The sequence below is a fragment of the Ilyonectria robusta genome, assembly GCF_021365365.1.
Source record: "Ilyonectria robusta strain PMI_751 chromosome Unknown BGZ61scaffold_18, whole genome shotgun sequence".
Classification (NCBI taxonomy): domain Eukaryota; kingdom Fungi; phylum Ascomycota; class Sordariomycetes; order Hypocreales; family Nectriaceae; genus Ilyonectria; species Ilyonectria robusta.
Window position 1 is genome coordinate 723,197 of NW_025764452.1, and position 17,227 is coordinate 740,423.

Sequence of the window (17,227 nt, forward strand, 5' to 3'; positions counted from 1 at the left end):
AATCGCAGCAATGACACAATTGGCAAGCCTCACCTAACATTACGAACAGAAAGCCCCGAGATGACACTTTCCCGCCAGCTCCAAAGTCCAGCCCAAGTCGCTCCTGGGCCAGCATTGACTTGGCCAAGCAGTATGTTGGAACAGGTCGTAAATGCGTCGCGGGTTGTCGTGTATCCCGAACGTCACAGGTCCCAAACGGCATACAAGTTGTGAATCGAAATAGTAGCTGCAGCTAACACGGCGTCGCTTCTCAAGAAGGATTTCAACACCCCCAGAGTTCCGTCGCTCTCCGCACTAGAAACACCTGCAGTAAACATCTTCAGGTGGAAGTAACCATATAATAGTGCTGCCGAATGCGCAGTGGCTTGGATGGCAAAGGCAAAACCATATGCGAACTGTAAAATCGGGACATCCGGGATTGTATAACGGTCGAGGTAAGACTTTTTGCGATTCTGTTGACAGTATCCGAATGCGGAAGAGAGTGCAAGTCGTTAAAACCGGAAGCAGTAGAGGTGACAAACCCGCCCACATCCACGTGTTGAGGTTCTCGAGATTGACTAGTGGCGCCAGCATCATGAGCGTTGGAAAAACATAACCGAAAGCCAATGCTGGCACCAGGGATTTTCCCACGTTGTGTTCGACAAAGCGGCCCGCGGTCGCATCAAACGGCAGAGAGACTGTTAAAATGGCAAGCAGCGGAAGTGCTCGACATATGCCGAAGACTTGCAGGCCAACCGTGTATGGAAACGAGAAAGCGGATGGCGTGCCCTCGTTGCCAGCTCTATATCCCTCGATTGTGTATATCAATAGGGGCGAGATTGACTGGGATAGAAGGTAGACAAATGGCAGCACGGAAACCGCGTCAGACTTGAGCAGTGGATGACGCATGAAAGACGCAAGTGTGTCGACGGTCCCGCCAATTCCAAGCACGGCAGTCTTGACAGATTCGATGTCTTCACAGCCTGTTCCCTCACAGAATGGTACTGTATGAAATGACATCCAAAACAGAAGACCCATAACCACGGTGTACAGCAGTCGAACAAGGGCCGCTCGCCCACTTGTGAGAGGCTTTGCGGGAAGTTCATGATGGTATGGCACCGCACGCAGCCGAGACGGAATAGGGAGCTTGTTAATACGCGAGCCTGCAAGAGTTCTCCCGCCCAGTATTCGCAAAGGGCTATCGTCGCCAGTGAGTGGTCCAAAAACACGCCATACGAGCGTAGAGATGACGGGCTTCTCAAATGCCAGAAGAGCTTGCATGTTTTTCGATGCGGAGACGGTGCGTCTGGCTCGATCATGGCGGGTGCTTTGCATCTTATGGCAGATGGCATTGATTTCTTCCGTGCTGAGGCCGCTGAGGCCCTCTGCTCGTTCGTCTCTCTTCTCGAGCAAAGCATTGACGAACTCGGCAACTGATTCCATTGCGCCGTTGGCTCCCATTCCACTGATTGGATTTGGCTGCAAGCTAGTTAGTGATGGACCACAACTCTCTGTGTGAATCTTACCTTGTGCGCTGAATCTCCAATGAGCAACAGGCGATTGAAGAACCACTTCTCAAAAACCACTTGATGAAGTGGCGTCAGAGTTGACGTTATGCGTTTGGCAAAGACCTGGCCAAAAGTGAGGGTTTCCGTGATTAACAAGGACTGGTGTTCCTTTACGAACAGCGCTTCGTCTTCTTCCAATATCTCGGAATGCCTTTGCCGTACTTTACCTCCGGCAGTTTGACAAATAGGAACCAGTAAACTCGGTCGTCTGGGCCAGAACAGACGAGAAATGCCTTATGGTGTTCGGTGGTGAAACACTGTTCGTTTTGCGGCCAGCCGGTGACCGTCTGCGCAATGCCGAAACTGCACTGGTAGTAACAAGGGACGCGATCCTCTTCTCCAGCGGGGAAGTATCCTGGCTGAGTCTCTCCTGCGATGCGCAACATCTCGCTTCTCACAACGCTGTGTATTCCATCGGCTCCGATAACCATGGTGCCGTGATAGGTCTCGCCATTTTGAGTCGAGACCTAGACACCAGATTCGCTGGTTTCAATCCTCTGGACCTGGCTCCGGAGCACAACACGATCTTTGTGTTGTATTTTGTTAGACAACACCTCTAGTAGCCACTGTCTGTCGAAAAAGATCATCGGATACCCGTGTCTAGCGTTTCTCAGCAAAGTTCCACGATTAGTCCAGCTCGACTAACCGGTTTTCCAAGTGGCCAAGCACATGATCTGTAAAGGCCATAGACGTGCCGTTGCTGGCACGAATGTTCAGGTTGCCGATTTCACCAGTCTGTGCTACCACTCTCACGTCGCCGTAGCAGCCAATCTGGTCGAAGATGAGCAAACCATTCGGCATCGTTCCGATGCTGGCGCCCACCGGGGGCGCTATATCGTCATGAGCCTCCAAGATGACATAGTCAATGTCGAACTTCTCAAGCAGGATTGCGAGTGTAAGGCCAGCAATGCCTCCTCCAGCGATAATGATCTTGAAGTCACTAGTTGGCGCCATGATGCTCAACAAGGTATGGAATCGCGTCAATTGGAGTCTGACTTGCGGCTTTTCCGTTGAGAGGAGCAGACAGCAGCGGGAAGGTAGTTTGAGAAGATATGACCTGTAACGCTGACTCAGCGAATTTGAATCCTTCAGGATGAAGCTGCAGTAGCATCATTCTGCAACACCCGACGAGACCGCAATAAATGGACACATTTCTGCCATCCCCGTATCATAGACCAAGGAATTAGGCGTCTCAACTACAAACTAGTCTTCTCCATCTGCGAACTCTCTTTTTTGGACTTTTCAGCACTCAGAAAGCCTTGACATTTGATTATACAGTGGGGCGATCTAATATCTCACAGGAGGTGAAGGCTGGGGCACGTCACTTCAGGCCCACAATGGTACGAGTGGTTAATGAGGCATGTTGGAAGGGCAATTGATGTGCAGTGATGGAGCTTTGGGGAGATGTGCAACGAATGTGCATAATTTGGTGTTGTCGGTTATGCCTAAGGATGTGCATCTTACAGGACGGGGAAATGGATCATTGATGGAAGTATTTGCGTTGAGAAATTGCCCCAAGATTTCTGGTCTACACCAAGCAAGCTGAGTTAAATCAATCCGAAAACGCCATGAAGAGGACTAAGATTGAATGTGTATTATTATTAACAGAAGAAACCAAATTCCAGTTCTATTTGCTCCAGGATCTAATTATTATTGAATTAATGAGTGCTGCCCGCGACACTCTTTGTCTCAGGCCGTCTTCTTCTTTCCAAACTTGAAGTTCCATGTCTTGACTCGGAACGCGTAGTAAGTCACCACAGCAATGAAAACGTTGAACAAAATGAAGGCCCACATGATTCCGAAATTCCTCCATCGTTCGGTGTAAACAATCTTGTTCCCCGCAAGATACTGATCTGCGACGGTTAATGAGCAGTAGCGGCACTGTTCGGTATCTTCCGGGTTTTGTAGTGAACCGGCAGCCTCGCTCAAAAAGGCAGAGAGATATTCGCCACAGGTTTGACCTTGCGGCGGGTTGAAAACGGAGGTTTCGTCGACAGAGCACTCAACGGGCCGGTCGTGCAACAGCGTCGAGACAATGCCGCTGACCCAATACGTAAAGGGCGAGACGCGATACATGAAGATCCAAAAGCCTGGGAAAGCATCGGGCGTCTGCAAGACACCGCAGAACGTCAGGCTCATAAGCACCAGAAGAGTAACAATGCCGGAGGCTGTCTGCGCGTCAGGGAGGGCGGCCACGGTCATTTGCGCAAAAGAGGATGCGTAGAGCAACAGCTGAATCATGAAGAGCAAGACAAGCCCTTGTCGTGCAGAGCTCTGTACTCCAACGACGGGGTAGACGAGACAGGCGTAAATGATGATGGCAGTGACGATCTGGTAAGGGATCTCAACGCAAACGTTGGCAATCATGAATGCTTTCCACGAATACGCTTTGCTCGGCCGCTCACGGACTTCGTAGAGGGCGCGCTGTGTCAAAAAGTAGGGTTGAATCTGCAACAGCGGTTAGTGTGGCCCGAGATACGATGTGGATGAAATGCATACCTGTTGCACGATGGTCGAGAAGATGGTGATGACCATGAATATGGCGAAGATGACATTCTGCATGCCGGCCAGCGTGCCCTTTGTGTCGTAGAATGAAAATCCGATGAAGAGTCCGGCGGCAAGGCCAAGCAGAAATTTAGCAAACACATAACTGGGCGTTCGCCAGTATTGTTGCAAGGCTCGTGTCGTCACCGCTGCAACCTGTACACCAAAAGGCATTGCGAACTCCGAGTCGGCACCGGCTTCTTCCTGATCCACGCCAGAGTGGGCTTTGTCGGCATGAATCTGCTCAATGTGCTGCATGACTGCTTCTCGCTCCTGACTGCCCAGCCAGATGCTATGCCAATCTTGGCCGTTTGAGCTTGTCCCTTGATTGACGACCTCGAGCATGTATTCGGCGGGGTTCTCCTCGTCGTCACACTGGCGGGCTCCGTTGCTCTCAAAGTAGTCGAGGAGGGTTCTGGAGTTCGACCCAATGTCTCCAAAGTAGACTGTCTTTCCGCCGGCGGCGAGGAAAAGCAGGCGGTCGAATTGCTGGAACAGAATGGCGCTAGGTTGGTGAACAGTACAGAGAACAGCCTGGCCTGCGTCGGCGAGCTTGCGAAGGAAAGCACAGATAGCCCAAGAACTCTGAGAGTCGAGGCCGCTGGTAGGTTCATCGAGGAAGATGAGGAGCTTAGGCCTGGCCGCGAGCTCAACACCAATGGTAAGTAGTTTCCGCTGCTCGATATTGAGACCTTCGCCGGGGACACCAACAACAGCATCGGCAAAGTCTCTCATGTTAAGCATGTCGATGACGTCCTCCACATAGCTGTACTTTTCCTCTTTGCTTACTGTTGCTGGTTGACGGAGCATGGCGCTGAACCGGAGGCTCTCGCGGACAGTGGCTGTTTCGAGATGGAGATCTAGGACGGGTTAGAACGAACTTGGACGATATCGAGGCACAACTAATGACTTACCTTGTTGCTGGACGTAGCCGGTCTTGCGCTGGAAGCTGGCGTTTAGCGGCTTGCCGTTGACAAACATGTCACCGGTGATGACACCCATCGTAGTCCGCTGAGCCAACACATCAAGAAGCGTAGTCTTGCCAGCTCCACTGACACCCATAAGAGCAGTAAGGGTTCCAGGCTTAACCCATCCAGAAACATTATTCAGCAGCGTCCGTTGAGTTCCCTTGATGTTGACATCGTATTTGACATCTCTCCAGGTGAAAATGTCGGTCTGAGTTGACTCCAGGGCACCTGCGGGACTTCCGGTGTTTCCGCCAGGAGTATCAAGCACAGCATCAACGTTGGTTCCGTTCTTGAGACTTGCTGGGGCAGAGCCGCGCTTGAAGATCAGGACCTCTGCAGCACTGCTGGTGGTCGAATTGAGCTCAGTGGCGACGAAGTAGACAATCATGAAGAAGAACAGGAACCCGAGGAGAATTCCAAAGTTCCTCCACATGTGAGAGTGGTAATACCCGTAGTTGGTCTCGATGAAGGTGTCGCCGGAAACAAATCGCTGCCCGGCAACGGAACCAACCGTGGAACAGATCCACGAGTCTCCCACTTGCGGTGAATACGGAGGGACAAATGTACCGCAATCGTATTCCTGCCCGTGAAACTCATTTGCGATCAACATCTCAAACGCGTAGTAGATGGGGTTGATCCATCGGATCCAGCTAAACCAGTCGTGCATCTGCGGCACGGTGATGACGAAACCAGTGTACATGACCAAGGCGAGAACCATGACTCCAGCAAGCGACATGGCCTTGGAGACTGTTGACGTAACTGCCGCGAGCGTTCTGAAGATTGCACTCATGACAAAGGTTGCGATGTAGGAGACCAGAAAGTAGAGGAAAAAGGCCCCCGCTTCTCGTCGAAGGCCAGCCAAGAAGTAAATCACAATATTAAAGACGGTTGCTGTCACAAATTTGATAGGAATGTCCGCAACAATGCCGGCAATTGCCTCTGCAGCGGGGTGATAGAATGCGTACGAGGCATGCTTTTCCACAATCGGACGCTGGGAGTAGAGGCTGTTGATCTCGGAAATAGCAGTCAGGGCATTGAGCAAGACGGCTTGAAAGAGTACCGATCCTTTGGAGTAGAAGCCGGCTGTGGTATTCGGGGTGCCGTAGAAGACCGAGCCGATGATGAGAGCCAAGACAGATGAAATGAAGGCGGACGTAGCCGTAGCGGATAGATCGTTCCAGATGCGTTGATAAGCCCGCTTGGTGGTCAAGCCAACCTGCATCGGAAGACTGATCATATAAGGGGACTTGGGACGGACATGCTTCGCCTGGCGGGTGTTTTTCCCTTCTCGCATCACGGCGATGTGGTGGCCGTTCGCGTCAACGGGAAACTCTTCCTCGTACTGCTCGACTTCTCGCTGGAGCGCTGCGTGCTCGGGAGACTGGAGCCAGTATTTCTCAAAGTCCTCGGGCGTTCGGGGGACCTTGTTCTCCATGCCCGGACTGGCGGTACGCTCCAGCGGGTTGGTCACGGAGGTGAGGAAATCGCCAGTTGTCTGGCGCTGGGGACAATGCCAGCCCATCTTCTCAAAGTACGGGCGTGCGGCTTGGGCGGGTCCGAAGAAGATCTGGCGGCCTTCGTAGAGCACTACGGTCTTGTCGAACAGGTCGTAGATGGCCTGGCTGGCCTGGTAGATGGCAACCGCATGCGTGCTGCCTCCCAGGTCGGCGGCCAGTCGCAGCGACTGGACAAACTTGAAGGCCGTGGCGGAATCAAGGCCTCGCGTGCTGTTCATGTCAGCTCCGTCCAGTGAATTTGAGAGTTGGGGAGTGTTTACCTGTTGTCCCACGCAGCCAGCGGAGATCCAGCGAGCATCATCTCAGCAATGCTGACGCGCTTTCGTTCTCCGCCAGAAACACCGCGGATGAAGTCATTGCCGACTTTTGTGTTGTACGTGTGAGTGAGCCCGCAAACGGCCATGACGATTTTTGCCGCCTGCGTTCGAAATTCCTCTCGAGATATGTTGTACATGCGATTCGACGGTGTTCGCGCCGCGGCGGCAAACTCGAGCGTTTGCCCGACGGTCAGTTGGGGGAAATGCTTGTCGACCTGTGCAGTGGCTGTCAGCTTAAGACTCTATGAGTTGTGAATCATGGTTCGAATCGTACCTCTTGATTATATGTAGTCTCGCCTTTGAACTCCTTGATCATTTCCTTTTGCGGGATGCCGTTGTAATGGATGATGGACTCATCCGAGATGCCCAGACTCTCGAGTTGGCCCGTCATGGTCTTCAGCAGCGTGCTGCAACCCGAACCCGGACGGCCCAGGACGATCAAAAGCTCGCCGCTCCTCAAGATGCCATCTGACTTGTGAAGAATCGTCTTGGGCTCCTTCTTGCCGAAGCTGAAGTGCTCGCCCAGTCGAAGCGGAGCTTGAAGCATCGACCCGACGGTCTGCTGAAGTTGAAGCGGCGCGCCAGTGCCCGAGACGGTGAGCTTTTGGTACGCGACACCAGCTCGTTTGACGCTGATGCCTTCCTCTTGGAGGTTGTTCATGGTGTTTTGGAGCCATTTTGCGAGATCGAAAGACTTGCTCTCCGGATCGAGTGCCAAGTCAACCAGGCCGATTGTGCTGTCGGACGGATCAATGGCTTGCGAAGCACGTCGTCGTTGCGACATGACGGTCGCGATTCGTCGCAGCTCCATTCTCTCATCTTCCTCGAGCATCTGGCTTGCGTCTCGATTTAGGGATCTAGGCTCGTCCATGTCGAGGGTGTCGTCACGAGTATCTGTAGATGGCCGAGTGTGCGCCGATTCGGCCAGAGAACCATTCCCCACGCCAGCAGCAGGCTCGATTGCCTCTGGGTGGGTTTCGGACGAAGGTTGTTGTTGCAACATTGTGGAAATGGGAGGTGTCGCTTTCCTCAGGTCTGGCTGTCGAGATCGGTATATCGATCTGATGACAGAGTCAAGAGGAACTGGTGTTGAAGAGATCTATGGAGATGGGGCGTCTCTCTCGTTGTCTTATAGTCTAATGGCCTTCAGGCAGTGTTGTCAAAGCACACTCCTATGTCATCTTAATCGATCGGCACTCGTCTTGCGGAGCCGGCATTAAGGCAATGATGCGGCGACGGGCCTCTATCGGGTCCGACAGCTACCGCGACAGATTGACACAGGTATGGTGGTAGATTGGCGCAGGCACCACCCTGTTCTAGGCCGGACGGAATGCAACAATTGGCTGGAAGCGGTTTAGATCCTACAGAATTAGCATCCAAGCTTAGCTTTGTGAACTGGCGAGACTACGATGAAAGGGGTAAAGCGGCGGCCACAGACGGTGTCTCGCCAGCTCTTTGGCCTCGCCACCAGTGTTAGATGGCGGTATGTCGGGGCCTTGAGCTTACCGACGGGCTGTTCCCAACATCCTGGACGCTCAGATGGGATGGCGACGTCATAGCTTCGGTTTGGTCGAATTGTCCAGACGGTCAACAATGGCCGCGGACACCGAGATTCTTTTGCCTTCTAATGCAGTGATGGTTCTTCTCGATTGAACCGCTACGTCAGATTGTTTTCTTGCTATGACGTAGCGTCAGCATCGGAGCGCAAACGGGAGTTCAGCGACGGAGTTCACAACACCCCGAAACAGGCTGCTCTAACTCAACGCATGGGGCTTGCGTGTTTGCAGAGGACTCGTATTTGCAGTGTCCAAACCGTCAAACCTCCCGCTGAATCAGCGACCCCATCCCAGCCCTGTGAACCCCTGTAATTTGGTCAAGCCCACGAGTCATGTCCCAAGTTGTCCCAGACAACCGAGACCCAGCTACCCTACACCCATCCATCTCTGAACTCGCAATGGAGTTACACTGATTTGAGGTCTGCACATTCCTCCATCTCGAGGACATACCATGTGAAATTTACAAACCCTTGATTACAGCCTGAGAAAAGTTGTTCGAACGGAGAGATTTGAGATCACCGCCATCAAACAATCTTTTCGTGGACAAAGGGTTTTTTGATTTGGCACTTGAGTCGATCGGATCTTCTTAAAAACATTCCTCTAGATTGAGACACTCAACACAACAGTTCGGCGAGTCCAACCCACGAACTCAGACATAATTGATTAATTGACTACGGAACTTTGCAAATGTTCAAGGTCCCGTCAAAAACCGGCCGCCCGTTCCCCCGTCTCCCGCAAGATATGCCGCTGAGTCAGCGGTATTTTACAGGCGTCGCCGAGACCTAAAATAAACCTTTGGCTTATTTAGCGGCACCAATGCACAGTGACGAGTCGGCTTGCGGCCGAACAGGGTGTAGATCTGATCGCCGGCAATTTCCGGATCATTTATTAAGTACATGTTGCTCATTCCATCTGTGCGAGAAGTTAGATGATGACCCTTGACAAGAAATCACAACATGAACACAACATTGAAACAGGGCGAGATTGGGCTGAAGCGCTTTGATGGAAACACGCTAGAGCACAAACCTACGGACTATCTTCAAGCTACTGAGGATAAACTGTATGCGGATATGAACTTGGAGGATTCCATTGAAAGAAAGCAAGCAATATCACGACGTCGTCGGCGGCTACCAACGATTGGATGTATTTGAAGTGAAAGTCGGTAGGTCCCGGCGATGCCCGGTATAGTTTATTGAGACGTAGAAATATCATCCAAACATGGCTATCAACATTGATTTCCACTCGCATCGTCAAAATATTTACCGTACATTTCCAAACGCCTCGTATCTCCAGATTCTATAACCTGCACTCTATGCAATCTTCTTCCGCCCCACAAGCTCAGTGACCAGTTCCGTCCCAGCACTTGGTTGCCTGGTTGAGCAGCGAAGCTGGAGCCCCGATGATCAAGAATAAGCCTCATCTGGACCAAAATCGAGGCAGTCGTTGAAATCTACAAACTGAAACTCATTGGACTGACTTAGGAAAGACAAGGGCCGGCCATTCTGACTTCCAGATCCTGCGACAGCTGGCTGGGGCTGTTGCTGGCCGCCCATGGAATCACCATGGCCAGAGGAGTTCGGCAGAGGGTCGTATGTTTGTGTAGACCATGCATTGAGTGGCATGTTGGGATAGGTTGGTTCCTTGAGAGTTATGGTCTCGGGCACTCGCAGGGACGCTTGCATCAGCCCCTCGGGTATAGGTGCGTTGGCAGGTTGCGCAGATTGCAACGTGAAGGTGTTGGTTGGCATGGCTGGAGCCTGCATCCTGACAGCCGAGGACCGGTCACGACAAGGTGTCTCTGGAGGTGCTGATTGTGGCAGAAGACTGGGAAAAACGTGGTCAAATGCGTCCCATACCGCGCGGGTAATTACTTCGGACAGTATCCTCTCCGAGAAATGAGGATTGTCTCGGAATTCTGGCATCTCGTTGAGATTCCGCGTTATGCTGCCTATAACCCGAGGAGGGATCTCCTTCCGGATGAATCGACGATGCTCAACTTGCATTTCGGGGGTGATTGAGACTCCTAGGAGTTGCAACTCGAAGTCTGTGAAATTGTTAGATCAATGCATCTGCACTGTCGACAGCGTATGGGGCTTTACTCACAGGGGGAAGGTATCTCGGTGTCCTGGACGTCAGGGAAGATGGTCTTGTACATGTACTCCCATTTTTCTTCCTGGGTGCCATTTCTCGCGCCTTTCCTTGACTTGAGCTTGCTGACAATGGCGTTATCGACACCGAGCAGTTCCTCGGGACGGGGGATGACCTTGCAAGGATCGGTTTCGCGGCGATGCTCTGTGAGCTCCGTTTCTTCCTTGAACGCTCGGAAGCACCTGTCGCAAGAAATGGGAAGTTTGTGACGTCTGTAAATATGCTCCCTGTGGTTGTTAGCTCACTCACTAGTAGACCTGTGCGAGGAGGCGTGGGCTTACTTGACGCGGTGTACTTCGGAAAAACCCCTATGACATCGTGGCCATTCCTTATCGGGGTGCCGTTTTGGAAACGGGCATGCGAAGCTCGATGACATCTTTACCGCCCCTTCTTGTGCCAGATCATCGTTCGTCTTCTGGCGCTTATCTTGATCATCCCCGTTTCCTCTGTCGGAACCACCGGGGCTCCACTCATCGAACCCTCTCTTTCTCCCAGCGCCATCCCGACCTGTCGAGCCAGAGCCGCTTCCGGTGCCAGAATTGGCTCTAAAGGCAGAGCTGGGTGAGCCGCTTCCAGACGGTTGTCCTGGGGAGCACGATCTCACCCAGTCTGTGACTCTTGCCAGGACTAGGGACGCGATGTGGTCTTTGAGAGTGATTGTGGCGTGGAGAAGACCGGGATCCAACGACGTAGCAACAAAAGCTTCGTAAAATGACTCGTCTGTCTCATCTGTGACGTTTGACATTGACTCGTCGTCTTCACTCATATCATGGCCGTCTGAATCGTCTGGGTCGGTCTCCGCAACAGATGTACCAGGAGTCAGGCCGGGTTGTCTCGACTCTGCCGACGTCGGTTGACTCAGCTCTGTCATTGTGTCTGTTCCAACACATGACCTCGCGTCTCGAGTTGAAGGGCGTCGAGGAATCGACAGGAGTCCGTTGTCGCCCTTGGCCATCGAACTTTGGTACTGTATCGGAACGTCGAGGATTGAGCAGCCAGCATCCGAGTTGCCCTCGTCGATGGTGCTTAGGGCAGGTTCTTGAGGAGCCTCTAGGTTGTCAGCGCAAATATCAGGTCCCAGTGGCGAAGGGTCTTTCTTGAAGTTCATGATGTCGGGTATGTCGTCCTCGAATATTTCTGATATGCGACTCGTCTTTGCACGACGCTGTTGAGCCATTCGTCCCGCATCGGTGATTTGGTCAGGAATGGAATGGTTCAGAGCGGCGGCCCACGAATCGACGGAGCGGGAAGGCCACGCGGTAACCGCTGGCGGTATGAGTGGAACAGGATGTGCATCCAGGTCTATGTCTGGAAGCTGTCCTGTCGAAAACCTGTTGTTGCTTGATATTGATGAACACGACGTGTTCTTTTTCCACAGCAACCGGGTCTGAGTGCTGCTTCTGCCGATAGAATCCCAGCTAGTCGCCGAAGACACTGTAGATGATGGCCTGGTAAATACTGAGTCGACGACAGATGGTGTTCTTTGGGCAGTGTCGTTGGAGAGCCTCCTTGGAGTCCTCACGAGGAACTCTGAGTCAGACAGGGTGCCTGGGCAGTCGGCGTGACCGTCTTGTGGGGGGGCGGAGTTGGAGGTTCGCTTGAATCTTGCGGCCCATAGAGAGCGCTGTGAATAGACAATCAGCATATCTATTCTGCACGCATGACGCATAGTGAAGTGGCTTACAGGAATAGTGCTCAAATCCTGCTCAGGGAGTCGAGTGTTGGACACGGGACGAAATGGGGGGCCTGATCAAATTAACAAGGTTGGGCATCAAAGAATTATAGAACAAACATACCTTGGCTATTTGATTCCTCATTGTTTGCTTGCACTGCTGGCGTGGCGGATCTGTTGGCGGCGTCGTATTGGCTGCCCACACCGAGGAGATCACCCAGGCCTGAGGAACCCGAGGTGCCTGGAAGCGGCGAAGATAGTCGATCCCATCTCTTTATTGTGTACCCTCTCATCCGGCCAAGCCATTGGCGTGGCTTCTTGATGGACCCTTCAAGGTCCAGAGAAAACAAACTGTTGGTGTTTGACGCAGATTCGGTGTCGCGAGACGTCGAGTCTCTCAACGGTCGTCGTTCAACAAGGGCAGAGTGTCGCATCATTGTTGTCACATCCGCAGCGTGGAACTCTGCGTGGCTCTCGTAACTCGGCACCGCATCGAGGTCGTGTGGTATGTTGCCATCATCCAACGAAGGAAGCCTCGGTGTGTAGTCGGACATGGTGAAGCGGCGCGAGAAGGTTGAAGCACCAACTGGGCGGATAGAAGACGGCGGCTGCCTACCACCAGGTATAAAGAGATCCTTGGTATATGCCTGGGGCCAACGAGTCAACTTGAAAGGCTTGAGGAGGCTGAAGCACCGCTTTCCGTTGTCTCTGAGCCGTCCACCCATGGACCGAGGTGGCTTCTCGCCGCATTGCGCGTCCGGCTGCCTTAGCTCTGGGCTTTTTGTTCGAGAGCCCCAAGCCGCAGTCTGGGCGGCCCGTTCGGAGCGCCTGGAGAAATCCATGACCAGAAGCGGCCGTTTGCCTTTGGAGCGGGAGTTTGTGGACGCCCGAGCCCGAGGTAGCACGCAGTCAAGACTCAATGGGGAAAACTATAAATACAATCGAAGAGTGTTGCGAGGAAATGGGAGCAAATTCGTTGAACCTGACGGTTGCATGCAGGAGAGAAACGGGGACAGGGTCAAGATTCGTTGCATGGGGGACATGTCTTGCGTCTCCTCCGCGCCGTGGTTCGCGCACCCATCAGGCTGGCGATTGCCTCTCTTCGCCGTGCTGCGCCCTTTCGAATCTGCCTCGAATCTGCCTAGAATGCCTCGTTTGGGGAGAAGCTAGGCTGGATTGATCTGTGATAGGGGCGGCTGCGCGAGTGTGTGTGGGGGCGGTATTGCGCATTGCGCAAAACTGGAACGGGCAGAACACCAGAGCGCACATCTCCATGTCGCAGGAGAGAGGGAATGCGAGGGCAGCAAAATCGAGTTTGCAAGATGGTATTGAAATGCCTTGTTCGCAACATCGACGCGCGAGAATTGTAGGTTGGCGGGTTAGTGAAGGATAGCAGTATAAAAGACTGGAGGATGGAATGGATAATTTACATGCAAACATCTCAGTTCCAACACCACTAAAACAAACAATCCATCAGCTGAGACTTGTCAGTTGATCTCCAAAAATATCTGCAACCGCCCTGTCTTATTCCACTACCAACATGCCAACCCGGCCTTCCACCGCCTCCATGACGCCCAACTGTGGCTCCTGTGCTTCCGTCTCCAGGTTCGTGTGGTCCACGGCGCAGCGCCAATTGATCCCTGGTGCCAATTGCATGTAACTAACAATTGTGCAGCGGTGACGCAAATGCAGTTCGAGCACCGCCGACTGGCCTATCACCATCCATGATGCATTATCTTGGCGAGGCGCCCTCACTTACAGCGCGTATTGCCATGGGAGGATGCCATCCACCATCAACGAGACGGCGGTGAAAGATACAAATGCCCCCCTGCGCCAACTCTTGCTGGTCTCTCACCCGGTTAATCTGCACATCGGAACCAGAAAAAAAACACAACTGTACACCTTCAGCGCGTCTAATCGCTGGCGAAACGCTGATGGTCAGTCTCCCGGCCTTTCCGGCTTATTTGAGACTGTTACGCGGCTGCTGCAGGTCAGCGGCTGTTGGGCACACCACCACGAGGACGGATCAGTGGGACGCCACTGTCAGCTCGTCGACGAACCTCCCAGATATGACAGCTGAAAGCAACCGGCATCACAACAGCCATGCCAAATAAATCAAGGGAACGGAATAAGAGGGAATGAAATATATCAGTCCGCCATGTACATAAGCCACAATCCCCCCCATAGCACTCACGTCTGTATCGGGCTTCCTCGAAGGCCTTGTATTATTATTAGATTTTAAGATGCATTCTACTTCATCCCACTCCATTTAATTCTTCTCCACGCCGATGATAGCGAGTTTGTAACAAGCAAAAATAAATGAAAATTTAGTGAGAATTAAGGAATAAGCGCCTATGCTGCCTCGAATTCTCCAGCAGATGCTTTTAGACATATTCGGCACAGATAAATTCCCCGCGGAGGCCCATCACATCCCCAATTGTCGCATTGGGAACGCCTGCCATCCACAAAACATGGTCCAATGCGAATAGCTTGGATGGCGCAACATCCCAGTGCTTTTGCTACGCACATAGTAAATAATTAATTCCATGGTTCAGGGGACCTATATACTAAGAATCAGTCTCATTAGGTTTGCATGCTAAACCGTGATGCTTAGTACATTATTCAAAATTCCTTTGGATTGAGCTGTACTTGCATATGCAAATGACAACATTAATAATACATACTCAAGCTTCAAAGCACCTATTTATCGATATCGATTGTCCACCCGTTGACATCATCGTATTCATCCTTGAACGTATCGCCGTGAAGCACGTCATATCTCATCAATTCCCCTTCACCATCGGCAACAGCACCGTCGGTATTGATCAAATTGCCGATCCGGTCGCCCATTTCCTTGCCCTCGAACCAAGCTCCCTGTAGGTAGCCGAAAAACTCGGCCGAGTTGGCCTCCCCCGCAAACCAGAGCCTGTTCACGTTGGCTCGGAGGTTCTGATGCTTCTCAAGGGTCATTCCTGGGGGCCAGTTGCTGAAGGACCCAAACGCCCACCTAGATCGGTGTTAGTGATGGTCTGGGATGGGAATCGGAACCAGGTGCTTACTCTTCTTGGCTCCATCGAGGATACATGAGGGAGGTGGGTTCAGGTACAGTGATGTTGGGGAACATCGACCGCAGTACCTCCATAATCTCGGCTTGTGTCTCCTTTTCGGTCTGCTTCTCAACTTGGTAGGCCTGTGTGCCTGTGACAGTTCCAAATAGGATGTTGGATTCGGGAACAAAGCCGGTGGCACTCAGAGACTGAAACATGGGGTAGTAGCCACGCTCTGTCGGGTCCGCGTAGAGCATGTACTGGGTATCTCTTGGCCACCACGTCTCGTTGAACTGCATAAAAATCTTGGTGTAGGTTCCCATCTGGAATTGCTCAATGGCCTCTCTCTTCCAGTGGGGCAGAGTTGGCTTGAACTTGACAACCTCATTTTGCAAAACACCGACGGAAAAGGTGCAGATGGCATATTCGGCTTCGATGCAATCTCCATCTTCCATGTAGACGGTGACTCCAGATGAGCTGTACTTGATTGTTTTCACAGTCGTGCTGAGAAGGAGCCTTGGGTCTTTCTTCTTCAAAAACTCATTGGCCTCGCCAATAATAAGAGCGTTGAATCCCCGCTGATCCCAAACGAGGTTGGTCTCGTCACTGAAGTGCTCAAAGACTGCCTTGTTCACAGACATGTCGTAGAGAAAGCCAGACTGCTCTGGCGGAATGGCCATTTCAAAGTCCCAGCCCCACCACTCAGCGGCCTGGGCATGCATGTCCTTCTTGGGCTTCCACCCAGCGAGACTGAGGCCAGCACGGACAGAGGTGTCTTGCAGGTTGTCTTCGCGGATTTTATCCGCATCCTCCATGGCGATGTCCCACTTCTTGTCAAAGTCGTCAATGATATCCATGAAATCGTACGCGCCGGTCTCATCATACGTGAGAAGTGATGAGCCATTGGAGAAGGTGCTCTTGATCTTGTGTTTTTGAGCAAGCCTCCAGATGGGATTGACATTTCCCGACTTGGACTGGAGGCCTTCAACCCAGTTGGCACCGAGTTCCACTGTGTACGGCTTGCCATCTGGAGCTTTGCCGAACTTGGTGTTGCGCATCCGACCGCCAATGTAGTCGTTGCGGTCGACAATCAGAAAGTCGCTGATTGAAGCATTGGATAGCGACTGAGCTGCTGTGATGCCTGCCACTCCGGCACCGAGAATGGCGACCCTGGTTTTGCGACAGGTTTGGTCTTCCTTGCGGATCACCGCGGCCTGCGACGCACCGAGGAGGAGTCCGCAGGAGGCGACTAACACGGGCACGGATGGAAAGATCATGGTAAAAGTGGAGGGCCAGAAAGGGGCCAACGATGACAGCGGAGGCCGATGAGGGGACGGACATTTCGAGAGTCGATGACGGCCCAGAGCTTGACTTAAGTATCCCGTGCTATTTGTGGTTGAACAACAGCTTGTCCATGTATTCCCCGATCCCTGCAGCCCTGCCGTGCCGCCATGCTCACCGCAAGCGACTTCAGCTCAGCTGAAGCTCCGCAAGGGGAAAGGTGTCATCAATATTGTTCATTGTGAGACCATAAGACCTAAGACATGCCGCTATACGATGGGCACGATAATAAGTTGGCCCAACCATGTAGCCCGTTCTGCTCGCCCAGCCACACTAGACCAGCCCAGACCAGCCCAGACGCGCCTACACTAGCCGAGTGTAGTCAAGTGGTGATCAATGGATCGGGTGTTGTCGAGTGGCAGACGGGCTAGCAACTCAATCCCTTCAAAGCCATATTTGGGACCTAACTAGCTATAGCCTCTTGTCTGCCGTTTGCTGGATTCTGGTTGCACTATTTAGCTTGCTAAGGTCACAGCAATTCAATTGCGACTGGCCTCTTAAAAATAAAGGTTTCTGGGCTAGATCTTACAATACGCAATCTCCTCGAGGCCTCACAAGCCAACTTGATTG

At 52.4% G+C, this 17,227-nt stretch overlaps 6 protein-coding genes across 6 annotated transcripts; 1 reads left to right on the forward strand and 5 right to left on the reverse strand.

Annotated features, from left to right (window-relative positions):
* Positions 1-79: 79 nt before the first annotated feature.
* BGZ61DRAFT_590904 (uncharacterized protein) lies at positions 80-1,978 on the reverse strand (the record flags this gene model as incomplete). Its single annotated transcript, XM_046256655.1, has 4 exons — positions 80-452; positions 499-1,458; positions 1,506-1,655; positions 1,715-1,978. 4 exons carry the CDS (start codon positions 1,976-1,978, stop codon positions 183-185), a joined length of 1,644 nt encoding a protein of 547 aa, XP_046100832.1. The 3' UTR covers positions 80-182.
* A 196-nt stretch (positions 1,979-2,174) lies between these two features.
* On the reverse strand, positions 2,175-2,535 carry BGZ61DRAFT_551983 (uncharacterized protein; the record flags this gene model as incomplete). Its single annotated transcript, XM_046255517.1, has 1 exon — positions 2,175-2,535. The coding sequence occupies exon 1, from the start codon at positions 2,499-2,501 to the stop codon at positions 2,175-2,177; it is 327 nt and encodes a 108-aa protein (XP_046100833.1). The 5' UTR covers positions 2,502-2,535.
* Positions 2,536-3,152: 617 nt separating this feature from the next.
* BGZ61DRAFT_396321 (ABC-2 type transporter-domain-containing protein) lies at positions 3,153-7,722 on the reverse strand. The gene is made up of 5 exons (XM_046242953.1): positions 7,168-7,722; positions 6,837-7,108; positions 5,006-6,786; positions 4,047-4,951; positions 3,153-3,995 (listed from the first exon to the last, which is right to left on the reverse strand). The coding sequence occupies exons 1-5, from the start codon at positions 7,702-7,704 to the stop codon at positions 3,237-3,239; spliced, it is 4,254 nt and encodes a 1,417-aa protein (XP_046100834.1). The 5' UTR covers positions 7,705-7,722; the 3' UTR covers positions 3,153-3,236.
* A 1,682-nt stretch (positions 7,723-9,404) lies between these two features.
* Positions 9,405-9,644, forward strand: BGZ61DRAFT_457121 (uncharacterized protein; the record flags this gene model as incomplete). Its single annotated transcript, XM_046246611.1, has 1 exon — positions 9,405-9,644. A coding segment is annotated over one exon (196 nt), but the record flags the coding sequence as incomplete, so codon positions are not given.
* Positions 9,609-13,256, reverse strand: BGZ61DRAFT_457122 (uncharacterized protein). Its single transcript, XM_046246612.1, has 5 exons — positions 12,394-13,256; positions 12,282-12,343; positions 10,879-12,221; positions 10,553-10,824; positions 9,609-10,493 (listed from the first exon to the last, which is right to left on the reverse strand). The coding sequence occupies exons 1-5, from the start codon at positions 13,109-13,111 to the stop codon at positions 9,853-9,855; spliced, it is 3,036 nt and encodes a 1,011-aa protein (XP_046100836.1). The 5' UTR covers positions 13,112-13,256; the 3' UTR covers positions 9,609-9,852.
* A 1,590-nt stretch (positions 13,257-14,846) lies between these two features.
* On the reverse strand, positions 14,847-16,593 carry BGZ61DRAFT_426157 (amine oxidase; the record flags this gene model as incomplete). The annotated part of the gene is made up of 2 exons (XM_046243673.1): positions 14,847-15,276; positions 15,329-16,593. 2 exons carry the CDS (start codon positions 16,591-16,593, stop codon positions 14,970-14,972), a joined length of 1,572 nt encoding a protein of 523 aa, XP_046100837.1. The 3' UTR covers positions 14,847-14,969.
* Between the last annotated feature and the right edge of the window lie 634 nt (positions 16,594-17,227).